The 25,404-nt window shown below is 36.4% G+C and overlaps 3 protein-coding genes across 5 annotated transcripts in view; 1 reads left to right on the top strand and 2 right to left on the bottom strand.

Annotated features, from left to right (window-relative positions):
* il11ra (interleukin 11 receptor subunit alpha) overlaps positions 1-12,351 on the top strand; it is a 61,261-nt gene extending 48,910 nt beyond the window's left edge. For both annotated transcript variants that reach the window (XM_065290233.1, XM_065290234.2), the window contains exons 8-12: positions 1,659-1,806; positions 3,216-3,287; positions 4,308-4,410; positions 4,510-4,589; positions 10,184-12,351. In XM_065290233.1, coding sequence (XP_065146305.1) covers positions 1,659-1,806; positions 3,216-3,287; positions 4,308-4,410; positions 4,510-4,588 — 402 coding nt within the window. In that variant the 3' untranslated portion in view covers position 4,589; positions 10,184-12,351. The remainder of the gene's footprint in view (positions 1-1,658; positions 1,807-3,215; positions 3,288-4,307; positions 4,411-4,509; positions 4,590-10,183) is intronic.
* Positions 12,352-13,519: 1,168 nt separating this feature from the next.
* On the bottom strand, positions 13,520-19,336 carry LOC135779510 (uncharacterized). The gene is made up of 4 exons (XM_065290236.1): positions 18,984-19,336; positions 18,228-18,394; positions 17,992-18,101; positions 13,520-17,105 (listed from the first exon to the last, which is right to left on the bottom strand). The coding sequence occupies exons 1-4, from the start codon at positions 19,194-19,196 to the stop codon at positions 16,018-16,020; spliced, it is 1,578 nt and encodes a 525-aa protein (XP_065146308.1). The 5' UTR covers positions 19,197-19,336; the 3' UTR covers positions 13,520-16,017.
* Positions 19,337-19,980: 644 nt separating this feature from the next.
* tmem267 (transmembrane protein 267) lies at positions 19,981-24,981 on the bottom strand. 2 transcript variants are annotated; one of them, XM_065290237.2, is made up of 3 exons: positions 24,317-24,981; positions 23,020-23,433; positions 19,981-22,310 (listed from the first exon to the last, which is right to left on the bottom strand). In XM_065290237.2, the coding sequence occupies exons 2-3, from the start codon at positions 23,392-23,394 to the stop codon at positions 21,975-21,977; spliced, it is 711 nt and encodes a 236-aa protein (XP_065146309.1). In that variant the 5' UTR covers positions 23,395-23,433; positions 24,317-24,981; the 3' UTR covers positions 19,981-21,974. The 2 variants fall into 2 exon arrangements, with proteins under 2 accessions (XP_065146309.1, XP_065146310.1); XM_065290238.2 differs by having other exon boundaries at positions 23,020-23,430.
* Positions 24,982-25,404: the final 423 nt, after the last annotated feature.

Raw genomic sequence — 25,404 nt, 5'->3', positions numbered from 1 at the left:
CCAGGAGGCACAGAGCAGGGAGCAAAACAACCCTCCGCATTGGTCACTACAAAAAGTGCGTACACTAACTGATACTTTCTCCTGAATGCAGAGGAGTCTCAGATGGTGGCGTTATCGAAAGCTATTTTAAGTTGGATATTTCTCTAACAAAATCGCATCAGTTACCCTTAAAAGGATTTTATTTATCCCCCTGGATATCCCGTGTGGATTACTTTTGCAAAGGATGGATTTACAGTCTTTGGGCTTGAAGGAGGCAACCCCATATTTATACATAAAGATTGGAATGGCTTGGACATTTTCAAAAACATCTGAATGTGTGTTCGTATAAAAAAGGTTGGACATATTTAACTTAGATAAATCATGGGATAATTGACATTTTTGGCCAAACTGCCCCGTTAAAGGTCAAGTTTTTCCTTATCCCATTTTTCAAACTTTAGTTAGTGTGTAATGTTGCTGTTAGAGCATAAATAATACCTGCAAAATTATTTTTTACACGTGAAATAAGAACACATGTTATATTGCGCACTGTAAACACAATCAAAGCTTTAAAAACACAGGAAGAACGGGACCTTTAATAGTGTACCTAAAGTCAAAGTCTGACGTTTAGTTTGTGTACATTAAACTTCAAAATCCCCTTTTTCATATTATGACCCCTTTACCGTTACAAAAGATGTTTTTAGTTGCCAGATTAAGACCTCCCTTTATCTTCTTATCTCTGTGTGATATAACTATACTCTTGTTTTATATGAGTCTTCAATAAACAATGTAGTCCGATCCGCTCACTATAAACACACACACATTTCTCTCCTATATCAAGCTGAACAGATCTTATCTTCTTTCACGAGGCTGCCTGGCCCTTCATCAGACAACCAGAAGTTGGCTGTCTCCAGACCTGTGTGTGTGTTTTTGTTTTACTGTAGCTGACATGTGAACAAGAAAATCATCTTTTCATTTGATTTCAATTCATGTGCTGTAATGAAAAAAATACATAACAAGTATAATAAGTACATTTGAAATTCATTTTGTTTGGTTTAATTGGTAGAGCGTTGCGCTAGTCGTTCAAATGTTATGGGTTTGATTCCCAGGGAAAACACATTCTGATAAAATATATATAGTGACTTTGGATTACACAATTTTTATGGTCAGTGTTATCCCAGCATGCTTTGAGAATGTTCCAAATATTCTTGTTTCATTTAAAGAAATCAAGGAAATCGGACTGTTTTTAATTAGGGTTTAACATGGTTGTGTGAAAAATTCTGCTAACATTTTATTAGTACGACTTGCAGTGCGTGTGTTCACTACTCATTGGGATGGGTTAAATGCAGAGGTCAAATTTCAAGTATGCTTCAGAAAACGTGGTCACACTTTTTACGTTTTTATTTTCATAAAGAAGAATTTTGTTCCTTTATTCAACATTTAGACTTCTTTTGGATCCAACTGTATGTGAAAACTTAAGAAACAGGGAGGCTATTGTGTAAATGCGGTTCTTGCGAATAAAAAATAACATTTTTCATTTTTTATTATGCACTAAAAGCCCTCAAGCAGAGATTAGATCAAGCATGAGCTAGAACTGAAAAGTCAACGCCAATATCAATACTGAATCCGATTTGACAGTGACTTTCTCTCTTAAGTGGATGTATGTGTTGATGTTTCCTTAGGTGGAGACCGAAGACACCACAAGTCTAAGGATCATGGATGCTCTGGAGGGCCACCTGCATCAGATCCAGATCAGAGCCCAAGATGCTCTCATCAACCACAGCCAGTGGAGTGAGTGGAGTCATGTCCTAGAGGCTCGCCCGTGGACCGGTCAGTGACCTTTCACATGCAGGCATACAAAATACAGTGCGCCAGCATCACTAAAACATCCTGTTACTACTTACAACAAATAATAAACTATTTACAGATACATTGGATTACTAAAGCAACGAAGTTGCGAAAGTGTCTAAATACACAGAAAACATTACAGTTTTTTTTTTTTAGTAGGACAGGTTTTTTCTTTCTTTTTGTTTTGGTGGTTGTTAATGTTTCATTATTACACAGTCATAAAAAAATGGTCCTACGCTGTAACTAGGGGCAGTACCTTTGGTCCTTATATGTTATATTTAGGTACAGATATGTATCCATCTGGCACCACTATGTACCTCTGAGGTACTGATATGGAGCAAAGGTGTACTTTTTGAAAGGGTAGCTCTCCAGTGACAGCTAGGTAGACCATATTTTAACAATTTGTTTCTGACAGTGTATGTAAAAATATTTTTGCAGATGTAATCTTATGTGATCAATTTACCCATATGACCTCACATATAAATATGACTCTAGTATTGAGCGTTGTGTATTTGGCTTTGAGAAATGTTACGTGTGATCAAAACATTTGTCAATTTGTATTAAAGGAATAGGTCTCGCAGTTACTTTTCTTTCTCATTGTTTATCATTTAGTCCTCTCAGAAAACCACAGCATTATTGTTATTAAACATAATGGGGTGGTTTCCTGGACAGGGATTAGACTAGTCCTAGACTAAATAAATGTTAGAGCTGTCCAAACTGAAAACAACTTGCACTGACATATCTTAAAATACATCAGTGACCTTTGTTTTGCCTCAAAATGCACACACAATGTTTGTAGTAAGACATGTTTGTTAAAACTAATTATATTTCATAATTAAACTAAGACCAGTCGTGGTTTAAGATAATCCCTGTACGGTAAACCACTCAAAAAGTTGTATGTTATAAAGAGCAAATGGCCCTATTGAAACTGCTTGCAGTTGAGTCACAGTTACGACACAAATGCTTATTTAATCTGACATCATGAATGAATTATGCATGTCCTCAACAAATCAGCCATGATACTTAGACCTACTTGGAATAAAGACATTGCAAATAAATGACCATGAGTTTTGTCCTGCTGAATGTTTGACCGTAAGAATTCTCATCTAACAACTTATTTACATCTATGATAGAAAAACCTACACACATGATGGTGGAAGCAGAGAAAAGTCCTGTAAACACTTCAAAATAAAAGTTCCTAGCTTTTTATTGGGCTGTCTGCTTCCATGAAGAGCCTTTTAAATCTAAAATTTTTATTCAAGTGGACACTTTTGACATGTGTTGATGTTATTCTGATATGACTGTCATTAATACTTCAGAAGCAATTGAATGTTTCATTATATTTTTTATATTTAATTAAAATGAATAATGTTGAAATATATATATTTTAGAGCCGACAGAAGAATCATCGAATATTCCATTCGTCAATTCATTTCCAGTCAGAACAACAGACAAGTCTCCAGGTATTTAACATTTCCTACACTATAAATAACTATAGATTATTTCAAAGAGTTTCTTTTTATTCGGCAAATGCAAGTGCTTGCTTTTCTTCTCTTTTTAACGTTATACCTTTTCCCATAATAACTGAGAAGTCTTGGCAGAGCACGCTCATCTGATACTGCGTGTTTAATCTCTTTAAGATTTTATCCAATTTTTTTCCCTCTAAACTTTATCCAGATGGTTTGGAGTTGAGTATGGAAGGCGGCGCTTTCCCCACCTTCCTGCTTTGACCAATCAAAGTCTAACAGCCTTCCAAAATACTGTCACGTGGCTGAACGACTCATTGTTCATTTAATTGGCTAAATACTTCCAGGCCCGTTCATATTCATTGCTCTGTATAGTTATCCAGAATGTGTCCTCGCTGTATCCAGGATCATATTTTGTCTGTTAAAGCATTGGGTTGAAAGTACTTTAACAAAGGCACTAGGAAAAATACAGTTTTTGTAAAACTACAAGCTTTAGCTACTGTTTTCTGACCCAAGAGAAAACCATTCATTGCATTTTACTTCTGGTGTACATATATAACACTGTCCAGACTAAAGCCTCATAATGTAATGTTAAGATTTATAGCATCAAATTTTGATTTTAATAATTTATTTCACACGGATTTAAATCTTTGACATGATCTTACTCACTCAATATTAAAGATAACAATGTTCTTTATGTAGGATGATGTTGATGTAGAACAGCAATTCACAAAAAAAATAAAATGATACTGGGTCACATATTTGTTGTTCTGGGATGGTTTATGGTTAGGGATGGGTTCAGGGTTAGGGTGAAGTGTGCATGCAGATACTTTAAATGTAATATATTAGTTAAAAACACTTAACATGCAATGTGAACAAACTTTGTAATGTTTTTTTTTTTTTTTGTTTCTTGACATAATTTTATATTCCAGTTTTAATAGCAGTAATATTTGCAATATTTAAAAAAATGCATCCATTAAGAAGTAATGTTAATATCTGTTCATTTCTCGTCCTCAGATTCATCAATAGATCAGAACGAAGGTTTTGGGTTGTTGGTTATGCTGTGCCTGTTTGCAGCCTTTATGGTGGCTGTGTTATTGACCATCATAGCACTTCTATGGTGAGCACTATGCTTCATTACATGCATCTATATTTCATTAAGAAATCTTTTAACAGAAATTGTAAAACATCTGCCGTGTTCCTAATTGTTCCTTTTCAGGGTGAGACATAGAAAGCAGGACAATGTGAAGAATCAGGAACTGACCTCCATGGTGAAGATGAAGTCCATACCGATCTAAAGTGAGTGAGAACAGGCGTCTGGAGTCTGCACTGTTGGCCAGTCGCCCCTCTTAATTCAAACACAGTGAAGGAAATGTACGCTATAAGGTCCATTTATGGATAGGCTTGATGTTTTACCTAACTACCTGCTCTCTGTTAAAGACACCAAAGCCGTGTACTTACACTGGAGGTCAAAAGTTTGGAATTGTGTACAAATTTAGCTGTCTCCTAAGGAAATTACCCAAGTTGAGGAAATTCGGTTGTCGATTATAAGTATAAACTGTAAAAATAAATCCTGGTTACCTTAAGTCAGTGATGCTCACAAGTCTCTGAGCTCGAGTCCAAGTCAAGTCTCAAGTCTCCATGCTAGAGTCCAAGTCAAGTCTCAAGTCTCATTGTAACAAATAAAACTCTAATAACAAATAAAGAAATTACAAACATTTATAAAAAAAGAACAAAGTTGTACATTAAGTAAGGTTTAAAATTAGCATTAGGTACAGAAATCGAATTAAATGAATAATAACACGTTCTTTATTGTACAAATTAAATATTATTATTTTTAGAGCAACAGAAGTGATTTTCTGTTTGTCTTTGGTTGTTTGATTAAAGGGCCCATGTCACAGGACTTTTTTAAGATGTCAAATACATCTTTGGTGTCCCCAGAGCACATGTGTGAAGTTTTAGCTCAAAATACCATATCAATAATTTATTATAGCATGATAAAATTGCCACTATGTAGGTGTGTGCAAAAATGTGCCATTTTTGGGTGTGTCCTCTAAAATGCACATGTGCAGATCAAGTGCAAACACTGATCACAATGATGGGGGTTTGTTGAAATTGAAACTCAATTGTTCTGTGAATTATTTTCTCTCTGCACTAAATGGCAGTGCTGTGGTTGGATTAAGGGGTTGGATTATTATAATAAGAGCTCCTTATGACATCATAAGGAGAGCCAAATTTCAACGACCTATTTTTTCATGTGCTTGTAGAGAATGGTTTACCAAAACTAAGTTACTGGGTTGATCTTTTTCAAATTTTCTAGGTTGATAGCATCACTAGGGACCCAATCATAGCACTTAAACATGGAAAAAGTCAGATTTTCATGTCATGGCCCCTTTAACATTAATGACACTGACTTAAGTAGGGTAAGACATAAACAAATGTTTTTATTAGAAAAAGAATAATGTGAGATCATTTTGTGTGTATGTGCCTTGTCAAGAAAAGAAAGATTTTATGTTGGCTTACTTTTTGAAACACTTCTCTCCAATGTGCACTACTGAGGGCACTTAAACGCATGCTCACACACAGGCAGAGGGCGAATCCAAACAGCGCTTCAGGAAGAAGATGCAGCATAAACTGTCACTTCGCTTCACATAAAAACGTTACGTTTTTTTTTTGTTGCTCTATTCAGCAAATATATGTTAATGGACTACAATATGACACACAGTAGCGCATCTCTGGACCTGACTGGAGCTGGACCGGACACATTTAACCGCTGCTCACTTTAGCGCCTTTTTGTGGTTAAATTGTTTAACCATTTAAACATTTGGAAGCCTTAGAAACACGTTAATGATAAACTTACCCTATTTAAATTGCATATTAATCCGCGAATCGCATGCGAGGTGAACCGCTGGTCCTTCACAGCTTCTGATGAATGCACAGCAGCGGCCGGTGCAGTATGTTCGCTAATGTGTGGACGTGCGCGGCGCAGAAATGTCACGTGTTACGTTGTGGGCAGGTTGTTTTATGTAACAGAGGGAAATTTGCAGTAGCCTATAACCTATTTAAACTTCATTTTAAAAGTCACAGCAACTCCTCACTAGTATACACTCTAAAAATGCATTGGGTTGTAATATGAACCTATGCTGAGTTGATGTTTCAACCCAAAATGCTGGGTTATTTTAAATGCAGCGTTGGTCAAAAAGGGACAAAGCCAGATGTTGGGCTAAACGTGCAATGTACAGTATGACCTTACATAATGTAATGTTTTATTACCTTCGAATGAGCCATTTTATCTCTATACACCACGGGTCCCCTTAAATGGAAGACGATGCCATATTTCTATTGTAGCCCTAAATGGACAAACTGCTTTACAGAGCACGTTTCATCCCTACGTTGTCTTAAGCCCGGGATACACTGCAGGATTTTTGCACTCCTATAAGATCATTAACTTATCAGACTGTGCGGCATGGATCGTTTTAACTTGAGTACGACAAGCATGCAAGATCGTGTTTTAGAAGTACTGTATGCTCAAACTCGAATGACAGCAATACGGTACCCAGGGATTAAAGTGAAAAAAATTCTTCTGACTGAAATTTTTTTCAGGCCAAGTCATATTCCTTTAACTAACACTTTATGTAGGCGAGACCAATAACATTTTAAGGGGAGATTTTTTGCCATTAATTCCATATTAAAGTCTCCTGTGGTATATAGGTAGCTGTAGTTTGCAGGGAATTTCAGATTAAGGCGAAACAGCTAAATAACTCACTATATAAAAAGAAAACATGAATATCACCACCTTTAATGAGAAACTTTTATTAATTATTTATGAATTAATTAATTGTAAATGTATTAATTTGAGCATTTACTAATATTTTTTTAAATCAAAGTTGAAACTGTTAACATTAGTGAATGCACCATAAACTACCGTCAATTACTGTAATGACATAAACAAGAATGCTTATATACTCTATATTTTCATTGTTTGTTCATGTTATATAATGCATTTACTAATGTGAACAAATACAACTTTTTCATATCATATTATTCAGTACACATAAACGAATAATCCAGGGTCTGTTCTGTTCACAAAACAGCTTAACGTCACAGTAACGTTATGTATGAATATAAATCCTAAACTAGTAACTCGAGTCAAACTCGTGTACAATACGCACAGGATGTCTGTAACCATAGTGAAAGATGTAAAATGAATGACTGTACCTTTATCAACAAATATTATGTTACAATAGAGGCAGCGCTGATGTGCTATTTTGTGCGCAATGTTTCTACTGTTTACTTTATCCTAAGACCTAAATGGTCGTGTTTATATGAGGATATTTGCAAAGACTGGATTTTTGACGCATATGTTTATTTAAGGCCAATAAAGCGGCAAAAATACTCACACAATGAGAAACGAATGCGCGGCTTTGCGTGCCTATCTGACACAGAAACAGCGTCCGCATTTAGCACTGTTGTTTGACTTTGAATGGCTTAAATCACTTGTTTTTAAACTGCGGTGCTTAAATATATGTACAAATGTTACGTTTTTGTGACCACACGCAAATGCAACTGCAAGAACCGACATGTGGTTGACATCAAAGTCCCGCGAGAGCATTTCGGAAGCAGTCTCCTCTTATGATTCCTCGAATCGCTCTCACGGGATTTGGATGTCATCTGCCTCCTGGTTCTTATGGCGCCACATGAAGTTTACCCACGAGTTTAACAAACCCGTTGTATCAGCCACTGGTTAGATCAGCATAGCAATGAAAAACAGGACGCGGGTGATCATGTACGGGAGAAATCATTTACCCCCAAAATACAGGACCCCTAGTCATACTGTGCAAAGACATGCAAGTTACCTGGCTTTTTTGGTTTTCTTAGCCCACGAACTATAAGCCTTGCCAATCTTCATCATTTCGCTAAGCCAATGCAATCTCCAGGTCTTTTACACCTTTATCGATCTCCAAAACATCGGAGCCTTCCTGCATTATAAGTTTGTCCATGCTAGCTGAAATAAAGTTTTACCTCAGCTTAACGTGATACAGCCAGAAAACCCGGAGTGGATCCGGTGCTTAGTGATTACAGAACACTTACAGTGGATAGAGGAAAGTGATTTGGCTCCACTCCAGGCTTTGATCACATCCCACTTAAAAAGGTGAATACACGTCGTCTTTATGAAAAGTGAATTTAATAATTTTTCAATTGACGGAAATCCGTCTAGCGACGGAAAACTGTAATCCATGGGTACCGGGTCATGGCCCAGTGGTTGGGGACCTCTAATGTAGACTGTAAAATGATGACACCTATTGAATCTGAGGCTTCGACGGCTGCATCACACGTTAGTGCAACGTCACCAGCATGTGCTAGTGGTAAACAAATACCGGTACGCAAGTCATAGCAGCAAACCCTGTGCGAAGATCTTACATAATTTCTGATAGTGTCAGAAAACTATTGTTGGCTATCTTTGCATGCAAGAACAGGAAAGCGGTCGTCCTTAAAGCCACCATCACAGAAATTGCGATCTCAATGGCAATCTTTCGTCTGGGACAGACAAAAATCGTATAGTGTATTCCGGGTTTTGTCCTGTGGCAGTTACCGTAGCTTCTCATTGTGAAATTGAGGTTATTTGCAATTCTCAATCTCACCCCTAGATGCAGCTAAAAACACATTATTTTTTTAAATTAACCCAGAAAATGTTAATATTTTTGACGCAACTATGGGTTCAAACAACCCAGCATTTTGGGCTGAAGCAACTCAGCATAGGTTCGCATTACAACACAATGGGTTTGTCCCTTTTTTAACCAAACGCTGGGTTGAAAATAACCCAGCATTTTTTAAAGTGTAGATAGCTATACTTAAATCTTTCCCAGTCATTGATGAGTTAACTTGTCAACTAAGAGAAAAGGCTTACCTGCCAGTGATTAGTTTTTCCGGCAATCCATGTTTCTGCTGTTATCCACCAGATGGCGCTCTTACACAACTTATAAAACCTGGAAGCAATCCCTTAGGTCAAACAGTTCACACGCAGTGTATGTTTTGATCATTTTTCTGAATCTGATCTCTATCAAAAGTCTTCACAAAAATGCAATTATATCAGCTTTTTCCAAAAAAATTGGCCTTTTTGAAGAAACCTACCCATATTTTTTTAAGCAGAGGGTCTGTTCTTTCATTGGATATATTGTATGTTTATATATTTAAAGACGAACATTTTCTGGAAGGCATTACACTTTTGTAAAAATCATTAAAAAAATGCTGGCGCTGGCTCTAAAAACATAAAAACGATGCCGGGAAAGACTTAAAAATGTAAGGCATTCAAAAATTTTGTACAGTGGATAAATAACTAAATAACTCAGGGCTCATTCAAAAATGCCAAATGATAAATTACTGTATAAATTCTTGTGTAGACTAGCATTGAAACGATTATGTAATTCTGTAAGAATGATTTTACGATGTGTGCGTAGCAGAAAGACTTCTCAAAAATCCCATTAGTCAAGTGAACAAAGGCCGCTTATTAATACCATAGCACAGTTGGCAATGTGTCCATTTATAGTAATAGAGAGTTTACAGGCTTGTTTATTAAAGGCTGAGATGAAGAGCGCGTGTCGCTTTGAAGTGTGCTACATATCTTTTGATCTATATTTGTGGCTCAATGGGAAAAATCTTAATATATAAACATGATGATTTATACGACAGTTATCTGGTTTGTATTAAACATCAGTAGATTATAAGCAAGCAGAGGCTCTTGCATCACAATTTTTCTCACTTTTATGTTGTTACAAACACTTATGCTTTTCTTTACTGAAACATAAAAGGGTTTTGAGTAATATCTAGTTGGCTCTTGATCATAAAATGACATGTATGACAGAATAATGATTTCCTTTCATTTCCTTTACTAGATTTGAGAAGTTGACAAGAATTCTCCCCAATTCGGCCCTCATAGGGCATCATGATAGGGAATCACCACAACTGCCTCTGCGACACTGACTGACTACAATGCCCACAATCCACCTCTCCTCTCGCTGCTCAGGGGATGGGCTCCTTTCAGCCAAGCTTCGAGTCCTATGAACTGTGAACATGTACAGCTCGATAATGTAGCACAATGCATTAGAAAAACACAATAAGTTCTTTCTTTACTTCTCTCTGATCTAAGCCAAACTCTTGGACAATTCAAATTTATATTCCACATAGTATATTTTTTTATGACTCTTGCTTTTCTATAGTCCATTGTGACACCTGAATGCTGTGAAAAGGCTTTGCAGTGGGCTGGATTTGTGGTGCACACTGGGCATTATGGAGAAAACAGTGTTTTTGAGACAGCTGCTGTTTTTGGATGACACAATGTTTGCTTTTCTGACACTCCACAATGGACAAACTATTTCGCAACAGGTGGATATATTCTCAATCGATCATTGATTGTTTTCAGTCAGACAAGCGTGCTCCGCAACTATAAAAATGTTCAGTCTTCAAAATATAATATGCCAGCATGATCATCAATACAGGAGATACGCAGTTTCACAGCAACCTTTGGTGAGCTAGCAGAGACCTTTTACAGAATGAATGCATTTTGTTGAAATGGATTTTTTGAAAGAAGAAAATTGCCATATTCAGCGCATTGAATCAAGACATGAATGTAAATCAGTCTTACAGTGTCATATATGGACATATGTGAGGTGATTTGTTTATATCATCAATCTTCTGATATATTTCTATGTTGAAGCTAATACGGATTTGCGATATATTATTGAAGCTTATCTACAAATATATATTGTTATACTTTTATGCAGTTATATTGTATAGAAAACTTTTATTCAGCATATTTTTCTGGTGTACATTCTCTCCAGTGATATAAAGCTCAAATTGTGTCATTTTTATAGATCACAAAGATGATCAAGGATGCACCGATGCAAAATGTACCGATCTACAGATACCTTCTTGTTTCTAATCATTATTTTGTGAAATCCTAGAAGTGCAGAACGTAAAAACTACAAACGGCCAATGTCTGCTTTTTAAAATCTCCCGATACCAATTATCCATTGGTGCATCCCTAGACAAAATTTATTATTTTTACTGTAGTCGTCCTTTAGGTACAAACTAAAATAATCACAGTTGCCCCATCCAGGGACATTATGGGCCTTTCTGACATCAGTTACCATCTGTTAACATGATCTCACTCTCCCCGGTGTATTTTTGATGGTGCTGCTGACCTCATACTTAAACACAAATTTCTTATTGGCTTTCATACAATATTCGATATTTTGTTCTTTCTCTGTGCAATAAAAATAACTTTTGTATTAGGATTTCACTGTGATACCCTGTTGTAAAATTGACTCAAGATGTCTGTCAAGACACATTTTTTTGCTTCTCCACGCATACTTGCGACATTTGCTCATAACGTCTGTTATTTGTGCCTTTACTATATTCCACCAGCACTTATATTTCAGCACTACAGTATTTATGCTGATACTGGTCTAAAAGATTGGTGCTCTTATGAGATTTCCCTTTAAAATCTTACATTTTCTGTACCAGCAGATTTTTTGGGAAATATGAACAGGAAAGAAACGTATTTGTTCATGTAATACAGGTTTTGAGATTTAGTTGATGATGTTTTTGTTCCCTCTCATCTGTTCCAATTAAATTTGTTTTGGGCATGTGGGCTGTATTTACATTTAAATGTGCATTTTAAAAGTGTAAAGATTTGGGTTGGTGTTATGATGGTAATTTGAGGTTTTGTGATAAAAGAAACATTCATACTGACTTTTGATTCAGTATAAATCACGATAACATATCACATGCCCCAGAATATACACAAGACTGTCAGCTTGATGTTATCCTTTTGTTTCATAATTTGATAATTTGGCATATTATGCTATATTTTTATTTGATGTCATGAACATTTAGTAAAGCATATGCAATGTGTAAAAAAATATTTTACACCTATATTGTACACTGACTTATTATTGGTGTTTTAGCCTGATGTGCAGTTATGGTCACTCCACTCCAACCATTCAATCTTGCATCAACATATTTTGAATTTCTCTGATGCAAGTGTCCAGAAGAAACAACCTTAATTATAATTAGAAATAATGTTGGCTGGAGTGGAGAGACAGTATATTCGAAGCAGGACAAGCTCCTGTATATAAATGTGTGTATGTTCCCATCTGCTCTTTCATGTGTTTTTCATGTGTTTACTTTTGCTTTGCATGCCTGATGTAAAATCCAGACCTAATTGGGCAGATCAAAAATTTTGGACTATTGTTGCCTGTTAAATAGGGTAGGCTTGAACACTTCCACAACATATGTACATAGTATATATATATATATATATATATATATATATATATATATATATATATATATATATATATCCCTTACAACATAAGCTGTTTTGTTATTTTGTTCATATTTTTGTGAAATAAAAATATTTTATCAAAAGAAAAAAAATATTTGTTCTGATTTGAAGTTTTTAAATAGCAAACTTTAATCTCACAAATGTATTTAGATTTTTGTCATCACAAATAGACTTCAATCTAATGAAATGTTATTCAATTTTATTTTACTATCGAACATTAGGGATGTTAAAGATTTACAGACTTTACAAATGCAATTTTTGGTCCACTCTATCTAATACAAATTACATTACAAATGTAATCTCTGAACCAATTTCTTAAAAGTCTCTATAGTCTTTTAAATGAAAGTGACACAGGATGATATGAATCTGTTCACTGATATGGCCACGTTTAGTTGAAAATTCAGCAGCACATCCATTACTCATGCTACAAATATTTAATTATGAAAATTAGGCATCAAATATTTATTTGCTAGTTGAATTTACACAGCAGAGGTAGTATTACACATCCGAGCCACTGCCAAAAACAATTAGTGTTTGAGTGGGGATTTGTAATCTGTGGGGTTTATTAAATCATATATTTATCACATTCCTAACAGTCATAATATTGACCTTTTTGTATGTTCATCTGAATAATTCATGATACGGATGAATGCATCGATTATCCCGTTTCAGGTGATGTTTTCGCCTTAATGACTGACTGTGTCATATAAAGTCGGTCTGGACTCTGTAGTCTATCAACAGTTTGGCAGGCTAGTAGTTAGAAATAAAGCCAGTATTATAATTTAAGGCTATGACCAAACAAGGTAACAGGTAAAGATTTTGCATGTTTTTGAGTCTTGCAAGCATGAAGAATAAAAAAAGACTCTTTAAAGGTGCACTCGTGTATTTTTATCTCATTTCTTTTGATATAATTATACATGTCATTTATATATACATTTAAATGAATAACATTTTATTCATATCATTCATGTACACATACAGTATATAAAGTACTTTTTGTTGCATGTATTGGTTTTAAAAGTTTTAGTTGTATTATACTGACACCTAGTGGTGTGTTTGCACTATAATGCAAAAGTTTCATTGTACACATATATTAACTTATACACTATTCATTTATGTGAAAAGAAATACTGGGTACACATGGCCAGAAATAATTCATTATTGTTTGCTCCAATAATTTTAAGGAACCCAGACACTAAAATACACTTTAGGTACACTTAGTAAATAAACTATTTTCACACACTAAATTTGTACTAAATTAACAAAGGGGTAGTTTCTCATACAGGGTTTAGATTAATCCAGGACTAGGGCTGGGTATCGATTCAGATTTTCCAGATCGATTCGATTTCGATTCACAAGCTACCAAATCGATTCGATTTCGATTCTCGATTCAATTTCCGATTCTGGTTCTCGGACCGGTTTTTATACTCTATTCAACTCTATTTATACTCTATTAAATGAATATAGATTTAATTCAAATACTATATTAATAAAAAGAACAGTGAACAGCAGGTTACAAGTAGGTAATTAATAAAATCGATGAAGCACCTGAAACCGCCATTTTAAGCACTGAATTAATGAATGACAGGCTTGCCTCTTGCTCCTTGGTAACATGCGCTAGACAAAAAAGAGGGTGACATCTAGTGAAGAAGACTAGTAATTCGATTAATGTTAATCTTTCGTTCAATGTCTGCAGAAATAAATATGAAAGAAAAAAATCGATTCTGCTCTTTGAGAATCGATTCTGAATCGACCACGTTTTAAAAAACGATTAATCGAAAAATCGATTTTTTTGCCCAGCCCTATCCAGGACTAGGCCTTAGTTGTTTTAGGACATTCATATAGTTTTTAGTTTCAAACATACCTTACGAAAAACAACATTGGTGTGCATCTTGAGACAAAACAAAGGCACTGATATATATTAAGATAAGATGCACCTACTGCCTAAATCCCATGTAATGTTGGGTTTAAAGGAGCATTTCACCCGTAGAAACATTAATCTTTATTGAAAGTGTGTCATATTTGTAGTCGAAATGTAACATACATTTAGAATTTGGTGCCTATTTGACCGAGAAAAGGGGTGTTTGTAGTCTCACTCCCTCAACAAAGACATTGCACTTCCTTCTTTCAATGATGCAAAATGATGATTTTTACATCATTGAAAGAAGGAAGTGCAACACTGAAATCTGTATTTCTCCTGTCTCAGCGGCAACTGAGGAAATGATGCATGACCATTCAAAAACATGTCTGGGGTTCTAACTATACAAAGCTTAATGCAAATGGGTGAAGTGTCCCTTTAATGTTAAATTTGGGGGGTAGGATCAGGATGAAAACAGTGAAATTTTGTCTGTAGCTGTATCCCTTCTAGCCACAACCCTGTAAAGCCAGAAATATTGGTAGTATGTCAGCTTAGTCCTCCACAGCAGAAAAATAAGACAGCTGCCAGTAACAGATATTGTGGTGGCGAAGGCAAACAGAAAATGGAAATCTATCTTCTGTCACTACAGCAATGATAGGTTGTTTTTAATGCCTTATAAATAATGAAATATGACAAGTCATGTAATTTACTGTGGCTTTGGAGTACCAGTTATCTGGACATTTATGAGACAAGTAGACATGAATTTTGTACATTGCAGGCTTTGTCTGAAGTGACAGATAAGGATTTGAAGTTACTGAAAGGATTGACAGGGACATCTATGAGCTACTTAGCAAACAGGCCACTATTAGAAGTAGCATAGGTGAAATGCTTTGAGCTACCAGGTAAAGCAGTGATGGATTAAAACTTGATACAGATAAAAGACAGCACGCCTTTCTCTCTTCAGGTTTTGCACTTGAACGCACACATACACTCCATCAGCAAAATATCAGCAACACATAGACTGTTATATAATGCATTTTAGGGAAAAGGTAGTTTTGGACGTGTGGTTATTGGATCCATGCATTCCTGTATAAGTTTCAGCTGTCAGTGTTCATCAAAAAAACAAACCGTACCTCATTAAAGCACTGTATGCATGTTGACTTTGTACTTATCGTTCATATTTTATTTTGTTTCTCTGTTCTTATTTTATACTTGATTATTTACTTGAGAACTTATCAATTTAATATTAAGCGTGCATGGTATCCTAGTTAGAAAAATCACAATTGTTTTTCTGGAAATAGTGGAACTGATTTGTGGGCAGCCAGTTTATTACACAAAATATTTACAATATAACAAGAAAATATAAAAATATACACGTTTGGATTGTTAAAGATGGGATACAAAATGCAAAATAGTTTAAATAACAAACAGAAATCATGGCCACATAAGTTAAAGGAAGTAAATGGGTGCCGTCAACTGTCCAGTTATAGCATTCTATAAAATATATATTTTTGTTGTGCAACCTATGCCTGAATGATGTGTTGTTGAAAATTAGACAACATGCACACCACAAACCATATCCGATTTATATTTTCTAACATAGAATTAGAGATCTGACCAGATACTATTTTAAATTTTTGGACTTTGGCTATTGCTCTTTCTACATGCACTCGGTGTTCCGCTATTTTCTTTGTCATCTCAACATCCGAGACTGGCATTTGAAGATTTGCTAATGGAGGAATGTTTAGTATAAAGCCAAGCTCCTTCACATTATTCTCAATCAGAAACCCTTTATCCACCATAAGCCCATCACCATCCTTAAGGTAGCCACGCTGATGCAGATCTTCCAGTAAATCTTTGATTTTGCTCTGTCTAAATAGCTCTTGGTTAGAAATGGTTCCCGGGTAAAGTGTAGACGCAAACATAATGGAGCCACAAGGGTCACAGGCTATTAAAGACTTCAATGTGTTTGTAGGCTTATAAGTTGAATAAGTCTGATTTTGCACTAACAATGAGCTGGGTTTCTCTATCTTTATCTCTGCGCAATCAAGAATTGCAAAAGTTGTTGGAAATTCTGCTTTGTAGTCGTCTGGCATGTTTTTTGCTATGATGTCCCTGTGTGACCAGACAGGCTCACTACCTAGCCTGTCATACATGAAGTCAATCCATGAACTGAATAAAGTGCTGATGATTTGCATATCAATTTGAAATTTGAAAGCAAGGTCTTTAACATGGAAGTTTTGTCTTAGTTTTATAAGCACAAGTAGAAACTGTTGACGTAAAGGCATAAGGCGGATGTACCCGTTCAGTTTATCATATGACGGGATGTGTGTTTGTGGGACCGTTTTTTTATATGGTAATCTGAAAAATTTGCACAGTTTGTTAAACTCATCGTAAGTGAACCCAGTGCAGTGTCTGAAGTAGTTAGGGACACTGCTGTTATTTATGATCTCTGGTGTTAATGGGTAAGTTGCCTGAAAAGCTCGTATTTTCTCCCTTAGCAGGTCATTTTCTTGTTCTTTTTCAGCAAGAAGAGCCTTCAGTCTTTCCACTTCTTCTTCTTCTTCTTCTTCTTGTTTTACTCTCATCTGGGGTTGGTCATCCGTGTGCTCTGTAAACATAAAAGTGAAACGATAAGAACTAGTGTTTTATAAACACTAGAGCCTGACCGATTTATCATTTTGTCAATATCAGCCGCCGATAGGAGCCTGTCGCAGATATATCTGTATTCGCGTATATGCTGCAGATATGTCATGAGTACCTTCACAAAGTGGATAACAGGGATGCCATGGTGCATTTTTTTTTTTGTATGTGAAATGTGACAATGACTACCATCTGGATCACATTCACTTCAATGCAGAAATGTGGGGGGGGGGCTAAACTAGACTAAGGACGGTTTCACATTTGGTGCGATTGCCTGGTCTGAACCCGAGTTCGATTGATTCCCCCTCCCCATGCCTCCGCAAAAATTGACGTCGGCGGACAGACCGTTGTCATCGAAACGACTTTAGTATGTTTGGGCCAGATAGACGCAAGTGCGTTTCTGTATTATTTCTTTGAAAACAAAACCAAAGGTTTAAAAAAATAAAAACAAAAGTCAAGCAAGCATTCTATGCATTTTTTTGTCAAGGTAAGTGCACGCACACAAACACACACGTCTGTTTTGGTGGGACATTCCATATAATACGTAATTAACAGTGCTTCACTTCCGCGATTTGGTGCGATTGCGCTCACATTAGCAGCGAACCGATCTGGAGTTCACATGAACCGGACCCCAGACCACCCTTTTCAAGCGGACTCGAGTACGTTTCGCGGGTGCGCACCCGAGTTCGGAAGACAGCGTTCACATCATCCAAATGTACCGAACTCTGATGTCAATCGAACCCGGGTGCGCACCAAAAGTGCTAATGTGAAAACGCCCTTAGACTAGAGTTCTTTTTGAAGCATTTCCTACCAGCCCTATGCAGTTTGAGTGATCACTGCAACAAAACACCCACCAATTTTAATGCCTATAGTGCTCTGCTCTGTAGTGGGGTCCTCTATTAATGATTCTGTTGCCATCTCTTCTTTAATATCCATGGAAACACCTTGTTGATCACACCCGACTCTGTAAATAAGATATAAGCAATGAATATTTGCAAAATAATATGCTTGCCAGGTTTTGACAATTAATGTGAATAATAAAATAATAAGAGTGCATTGTTATTAATTGCTCTTTCTTTTTGAAAAATACCTGATGATTTCAACATTGTCTGGAATGCTGTCAGCTTGTTGTATTTTCCTTTGAGGCACTGACACAGTTCGCATCTTTGACGAACGTCTTACGCGTTTGCTTTGGCCATCTGTCAACGCAGGCAGAGGATCAGGGTTATCGGGTGTCGGTCGACCGTCAACGAAGTGCTGGAGTTAAATAAAAGAGAAATTGACTTTGAGTGATCCTAAAATATGCCTTGAGTTGAGTATCTTAAAAGTAAATGAATACAGGAAATGTCAAGCAAAACTAGGTTTGCTAATGTTTAACCAACTGTTATCTAGCTACCCTGCTGAAAAAAACAGCATACCAGCACCAAAACACAACATATGCTGGTCTTGCTGGTATGACCGGCATGGGATGCTGGTGCTAATGCTGGTTTAGCTGATGCTAATGCTGGTTTGGTGCTGGTTTAGCTGGTGTTAATGCTGGTTCTGATGCTGGTTTGGCTTAGCCTGGTATAACCAGACTCTCGTACATTCATTTCAACTGTTGAAGCGAAATGAAAAATAAGCGGAAGCACGTAGGAGGGCGGAGCCAGGCTAGGTTTGGCTGGCGTTCACTAGCAAACCAGCACCAAAACACAACAAATGCTGGTCTTGCTGGTATGTTGTTTTTTTCAGCAGGGTAAGTTACGTTACGCTTTTAACAACGCATTTATTCGATTATGACCATTTTTAAAACATGTCAAAAAAACATTGTGATGGTTAAAATGTGAAATATATATAATTGTTTTACCTTTGAGCACACATAGATGTGTTTGGCTTTAGAATGGTTTCTCAGCTTGTCCACATTCAGTTGATGGTGAGGCCGTCCACACAAACCTATCCATTTCATACACTTCTCCAGGTTCGTGATAGGTTTGGGGAACGGATAAAATTGTATATTGCCCAGGCTTTCTGGGTACCTGCTGTCTGTGTTGCACGTCCCATACGAGCATATTTTCACCATTTTCACGTTAATCGTCGATGTTACTCCCACTATTCCTGATTTGTCGGACTGTTTTGTTTGTCGGAGTTGGTCGGACAACGTGGGTTGTGGCTAGAAGGAATACAGCTACGGCCAAAATCTCGTGAAGTATCGCCGGTTGAGTGCTGTTTTCAACCTAATACTATTATACTTCCGTCAAACCTAACCCTAAACCCAACATCTCGCGGGATTTGGCAGTAGCTGTATCCCCTCTAGCCATAACTGACAAAATGGCGGAAAGTCACGGGGATTGGTCGAATCGCCTGTCTAAAGGGATGACGTATATTTGTAGGCCAACCCGGAAGTTAGGGGGACGCTGGTTTCTATCACTAAAAACATCATTCATTTTTTACATAATCTTGTCCAATTATGAAATTTACACACGTTTTGTACATAATAATCTTTACAGATGAACACAAGTTTTGTGAATTTTAATGTCTAAATGCGGTTACTAGAAAATAAAAAACAACTTATTTAGACTTAAAACAATTCTTAAAAGTTGTGTTAAGACTGTAAGGGGTGGTTTCCTGGACAGGGATTATCTTAAGCCAGTCCTACACCTTAGTTTAATTAGTAAATATAACTAGTTTGAACAAACATACCTTACAAAAAAAACATTACTTGTGTGCATTTTGAGGTAAAACAAAGGGCACTGATGTATTTTAAGATATATCTGTGCAAGTTTGGATAGCATTAATTTTAGTCTAGGAGTAGTCTAATCCCTGTCCGGGAAACCGCCAAAAATGACAAAGCAACAACAAAGAGGTTTAACCTGAAGAGCCCATATGCTCCTTTAATGAACCGGTGAAAATTTAATAAATAAATTTCATTCCATGACAACACAACACATGAACACGTTTAAATTAAAATGTGCAAAATGCATAAAATGTACAAAACTTATAAAGTAAACAAAACAAAAAAACGTTGGTCAAGTGCGTCCCTAAAGGTTTAAAGGACATTTGGGTCTTCACCCAACACACCATAAAGTTGAATAAATGCGCAGGATTTTCTATTTTTCACAAAACATTTTGTGTATATATATCAATACACACGCCAGACACGTTTCAATGGTTTAAACTCAAAGCAGTTCTCTGTTATGACAGAGATAATAAATATGAATAAACTGTCAAATTAAGCTAAGCCTATGTTTAAAAAATACAGCGTTGATAATAACATGTCATAAATACAAGCACAATGACCACTGTAACAACTCATGTACTATAAATACTAATATTTAACAATGTCAAGTTTGAAAGAAAAATGCCAAGATGAATGTATAGCCCAACAGCAGTTCCATTACAAGAGTATTTGGTTTTTCAGGCTGCTTTCAGCAACATGGCTTTTCACACAAATAATATTAATTTCCCTTATTCCCTTACCTTAGGTATTAAAATAATGTAATGGCACACTACAGATTAGAAAAAAACCTTGTGCAGTGAAGTCCACATAATTGCAATGTGTGTACACTCTTAAAAATAAATGTGGTTAAAAAGGTTCTAGACAGGAAAAAAACATGTTTGGATACTCAAAGAACCATTTAGACAAAAAAGGTTATTCTATTCCTTCATGAAGCACCTTGATTTTTAAGAGTGTACATAAAGGAAAGTGTTACAGCATTGTAATTTGTTAACATTGAAGTGGAGGACCACAGTAGTTCATAAATAAAACACAACTAACGGATTCATATACACAATAACTTCCTGTGGCAAGGCAGCAAGTAGATATTATCTTGGTATGGTTGTGAAAGGTTAAAAAAATCCAAAGTGAGAAAGACATCCATCAAGTAAATATACCTGCAATCTTCAACTGCAAATATACATGAATAGCATCAATATACAAACATTCTGCATTCTGTTCCTAGACTTCATGTGTCTTACAGTTGTTCCTCAACGAAAAAATACATAAAATGTCAACAATTGTCTAATCAAGTGTAAAGCGTATATAGACTAAAGCTAAAAATGACAACACAGTGATGAAGCCTTAAAATCTGCTGGGTGAATGCAGACCATCTACACTAGGACTGGGTGACCTACTAATTATTCATTATTATGTTGGCACTATAATATTAAGCCACATTGTGAATATCTTAATGATTTTTATGCAAAGTGACAAAAAATAATAAGACTACAGTAGCCTACATACATGTATATCATCTCTGATTGAAATTCTAATGCAATAACAAAGTTAGAGTTTACAAGTCTTAAACTTCCTTGCATAAAAAAACAATTTAATTATTTATTTTTGTTCACATAGCTCGTGTGTTGCAGTTTTTATATAGTAAATTTGCTTTTCAGAATATTTTAGGAAAATTATGTCGCTACAAAGTAGTAACTTTCCATTTTTATATTATTTAGTGCAGAATAATTATTATGAAATTTCTATAATTATACATAATAGAAAATATTATTTGCTTGGTTTTTACTGTTTTAAGTATTTAATCAATTACGTCGAATCTTAGCAACAATGCTTGTTTGGTTCCACTGACTAAAAATTTTAAATATAAAGAAAGACTGAAAAGTATGAAGACAATTGTTTTAGGCATTTTGCCCCGACCTCAATCTACACCATACATATTTAAAATATTCACACTCAGTCAATTTAACATGATGTCATACTAATGCCTGACCAACTAGTTTAGTACCAACCAAATTAGGAATAGAGAAAAACAATAAATAGTAATTATGAAAGGAGCTCATAAGGAAACTCTTTGCAATGTCAAACTTTGCTATAGGAAACAAAGTACCACAGTTAAGACGGACGTCAGACGTCAATGGTGACTCCGTGTTTGGTGGAGATCATGTCTCTTGTACCAGTCAGATACATGAGCACTGAACACAGGTGGGGCAGTGTGGCCGTGATGGTGACGTGGAGCCAGTAAGAGATTGGCGCCGTGTTTCCAAACGGACAGATCCAAAGGCCGTGACGAATCCCGTCACGTATGTGATGCGAGGCCAGTGAGATGAAGAGCATCCAGGGCAGGGAACACCAGGAGTCCTTCAGCCGACAAGCCCACATGAGGAGGCGCAGAGAGAAACACAGTGCTGGGATCAGTGTGGAGCAGTGCAGGGGAGGCCGATGGGGCAGATTCACAGCATCCTGGAGTAAGAACACATTTACTATTGAAATTTGTGTCAGAAATTCCCATGCATAATATGACAAATGTAAGAAAGGAAGACCCGCCTTCCAAATTAAAGAGCCTTAATCAATTGCTGTACTTTAAGTAAAATCTTTGTACTATACAAAGGTACAGTTGACGAAAGGAGTAATTCATTTGAGATCTGCCATACTACAACCCAGACTGTATCTGCTAAAGTAAACAAATCTTCTTTATGTGCAAACACGACATACAGACAAAACCTCTCCCCCCAAATTTTTTTATTACCATTGCAAATCAAGGTAAAGCATGGTAAAAATGTAAACAAAAATATATATGGTTTTGTAAACTTTCTACTACTACATTAATACAGAGGGTTATATTGTGCAGCTTTCAGTTTTCTGTGAGTGTGGAAGACTGACTTAGTTACATAATTTGCAATGCTTTGTGTGAGTAGGAGGTTGCTGCTGACAGTTCACGCTTCCATGGTAACAGGTACCTCTCTGATTGGTGAATCAGAGCAGCTCTCTAGGGGATTGTGGGTAGTGTAGTTCTTATAATGAGTAATTGTTTTTAAATAAAGGCAAAATTACATTGTGTGTGGCTTCTAGAACTAAATATTAAATATTATATCAACAAGTCTGGAGCTTTATTTAGCAAACTGTTTAGGTGTTCATCTTCTGCCAAACAAAACTAACAAAGATATCTTACTTTAAGTGACAATGATCCAGCCAAGTAGAAGTGATCCAGGTCAATGACAGAGGCCAGGAACCCAGCCAAAACGACTTCATAGAAGTCACTTTTTTTCCTCAAGCCAATCACAATGGCCCAGGACCAGAGTCCAATTATGCCATGGACCGCATTGTCCAGCAAAGCCCTGAGCCATAGATGGTGCTGAATGAAAGGCAGGGTCAGAAAGTGGTCAGCAAGAAAACAGAAAGCTCCCAGGCCTGTGCTGGCTAGCAGAGAGGCAGTGCTGAAGGTCTGGAGCAGGGCCTGAGCTTTCTCTGTCTCTACAGCCAAATTTAGAGGCATGGTGGTCGTGCCTAAAGACGAGGAGTCCAGCTTCGAGTAAAAACCCCTCATCGCTGGCCTCTCCCATGGAGGGGTCAGCAACTGTATCTGCTGGTAAAAAACATACATACATAAACAAAAAAATAACAAAAAATGTTTAAGGATTTGGAGCCTATGGGAAGTAAATGCAATTGCACTGGAGTTCGCTCTATTCTCATACATAAAAATTATCAAACAGAGCACCAGTATCCAGTGTGTAGTCTACAATGCACTCACAATAGCCTACTTAATTGTTAACAGCACACATTTTGCAAATGCAAAGAAAAATGCACTTTCATATTATTGTTTTTTATATTGTGATGTAATTCATATTATGTGTTTGCTTTATTAGTGATGCTATATGGACCAAGGCAAAAAGTGTCAAATGTTGTATTCGGTATGTTATTGTGCGCACATACAGGTCAACCTCATAATCTAATAATAAGATTTGGAGCTTTAAAGTTTATATTTCAACAATTGATTTCAATCTTTGCCATGATCTTACTTAGTCAATGCAAAAGATATTAAGGGTATATTTTCACGTTCTTGGCATTATGTAACAAACAGAATGACTTTACCTGAGTCACATTTGTGAAAACATCAGTAATGTAGCAGTGAAAATGCTACATATAGATACAATAAACATCATGAGCAGCTTCTCTGTTGTTATATCACAATTTTATTTTGTGAACGGTGATAAACAAATAATAATAAAAAATGCATTGCCTCAAACAACATTATTCAATGAAAGAAACCATACGTGCTTTTTAAATTAGCTTTAGCTTAGCTACCGGCTAACTCACCAGCAAATCCAGCTGCTATAGATAATTTACAATATTTATTTGACATCAAAATAGCATTCAAGAAAATCATTAGGGATCATCACATTACTGTCCAGATGTAATTAAAAAATAACAAACACAGAATATTAATAAAACAGCACAGCACATCTCACCTCATCTCATTCACGTCACCGGTCTGACGGGCTGTTCTGTTTGTTCCTAGTGCTGGGAATCGATTAAAAAAGAACCGATTCCTCGATTCTGAAGCGTTGGGATTTGAGGGAGTAAAAATGAATCGACTCTGCTGAAAAAATAATGAGCTACAAGCGATCAGGTTTGAGTCAGAAATCTTTCATCATGTCATTCGATCTGAGCGCACCTGCTGGAGAAGATGAGGTGAAAAAGTCTGAAGAAGGCAAAGAAGTGCAGGGGATATTTGGGTTTGAAAAAAAAGGATAAAGACTGACAAAGACAAAAGCAAAGATAAGAGTGATTTCAAAGACAAGGAGCATAAAGACAAGGACAAAGGGAAGGACAAAGACAAACATAAAAAGCATAAAGACAATGACAAGAAGAAAGATAAGAGCACAAGAAGAAGAAGGGCGGCCACAGTTCCTCTTCCTCCAGTGATGATGAATAAAGCAAGACTGAGGACATTTACAAAATAATTTATTAATGCTTTGTAATGCAAGTTAAATAGTGTACAAATCTCAACATCTTGGTAATAGAAATGATGTAGACCCTTGAATGAAGCCATGGGATGCACTTCAAAAACCTTCCACAAGATGGCGCTGCTCACACGTGAAAACTTCATTGTCCCCAACTTCGTTGAAGATCCAATGGTAGATCATTAATTTCTGTAAAACCTGCTTGCTGCTTTAATAAACGTGACTCCTAAAAAAAGTGAATCGACTCTTTGTGTATGCTATTAATCACCTGTAAAAAAAAATCACACTTCAGAAAAATTGGGCCATTTGTGTAAAATAATTCTTACGCTGCATCAAATAACTAGCAAATTGCACCAGAGAGGAAGTCTAGTGTACCAAGTGGCAAACTTGGGCGTCAATGAGCTGCTCTATCTGGGAATCAGGGTGTGTACAGGGGCTTGAGCACTGGTAAGGACCCATGCTCATTCATTGAAACACTTGGGGCACATTCAAGTTCAAAACGGTGCCCAACGTTTTGCTATGGTTTCCGGGTTGAACAACATGTTTCCTGGAAACGTTGTGCACTGATGTGCAACAGGCCCTGTTTCTCAATG

This window comes from Paramisgurnus dabryanus, chromosome 10, assembly GCF_030506205.2.
Source record: "Paramisgurnus dabryanus chromosome 10, PD_genome_1.1, whole genome shotgun sequence".
NCBI classification, from domain to species: Eukaryota; Metazoa; Chordata; class Actinopteri; order Cypriniformes; family Cobitidae; genus Paramisgurnus; species Paramisgurnus dabryanus.
The sequence above is the reverse complement of the archived record's forward strand: the minus strand, read 5'-3'. Positions and strand labels throughout refer to the sequence as shown.

Coding starts and splice junctions, on each gene's coding strand:
- LOC135779510 (XM_065290236.1), bottom strand. CDS start 19,196: ATGGTGAAAATATGCTCGTATGGGACGTGCAACACAGACAGCAGGTAC. Junction 18,395..18,983: donor ACATCTATGTGTGCTCAAAG/GTAAAACAATTA, acceptor ATTTAACTCCAG/CACTTCGTTGACGGTCGACC. Junction 17,106..17,991: donor CACTATAGGCATTAAAATTG/GTGGGTGTTTTG, acceptor TTATGTTTACAG/AGCACACGGATGACCAACCC.
- tmem267 (XM_065290237.2), bottom strand. CDS start 23,394: ATGAGGGGTTTTTACTCGAAGCTGGACTCCTCGTCTTTAGGCACGACC. Junction 22,311..23,019: donor CTGGATCATTGTCACTTAAA/GTAAGATATCTT, acceptor TTCTTACTCCAG/GATGCTGTGAATCTGCCCCA.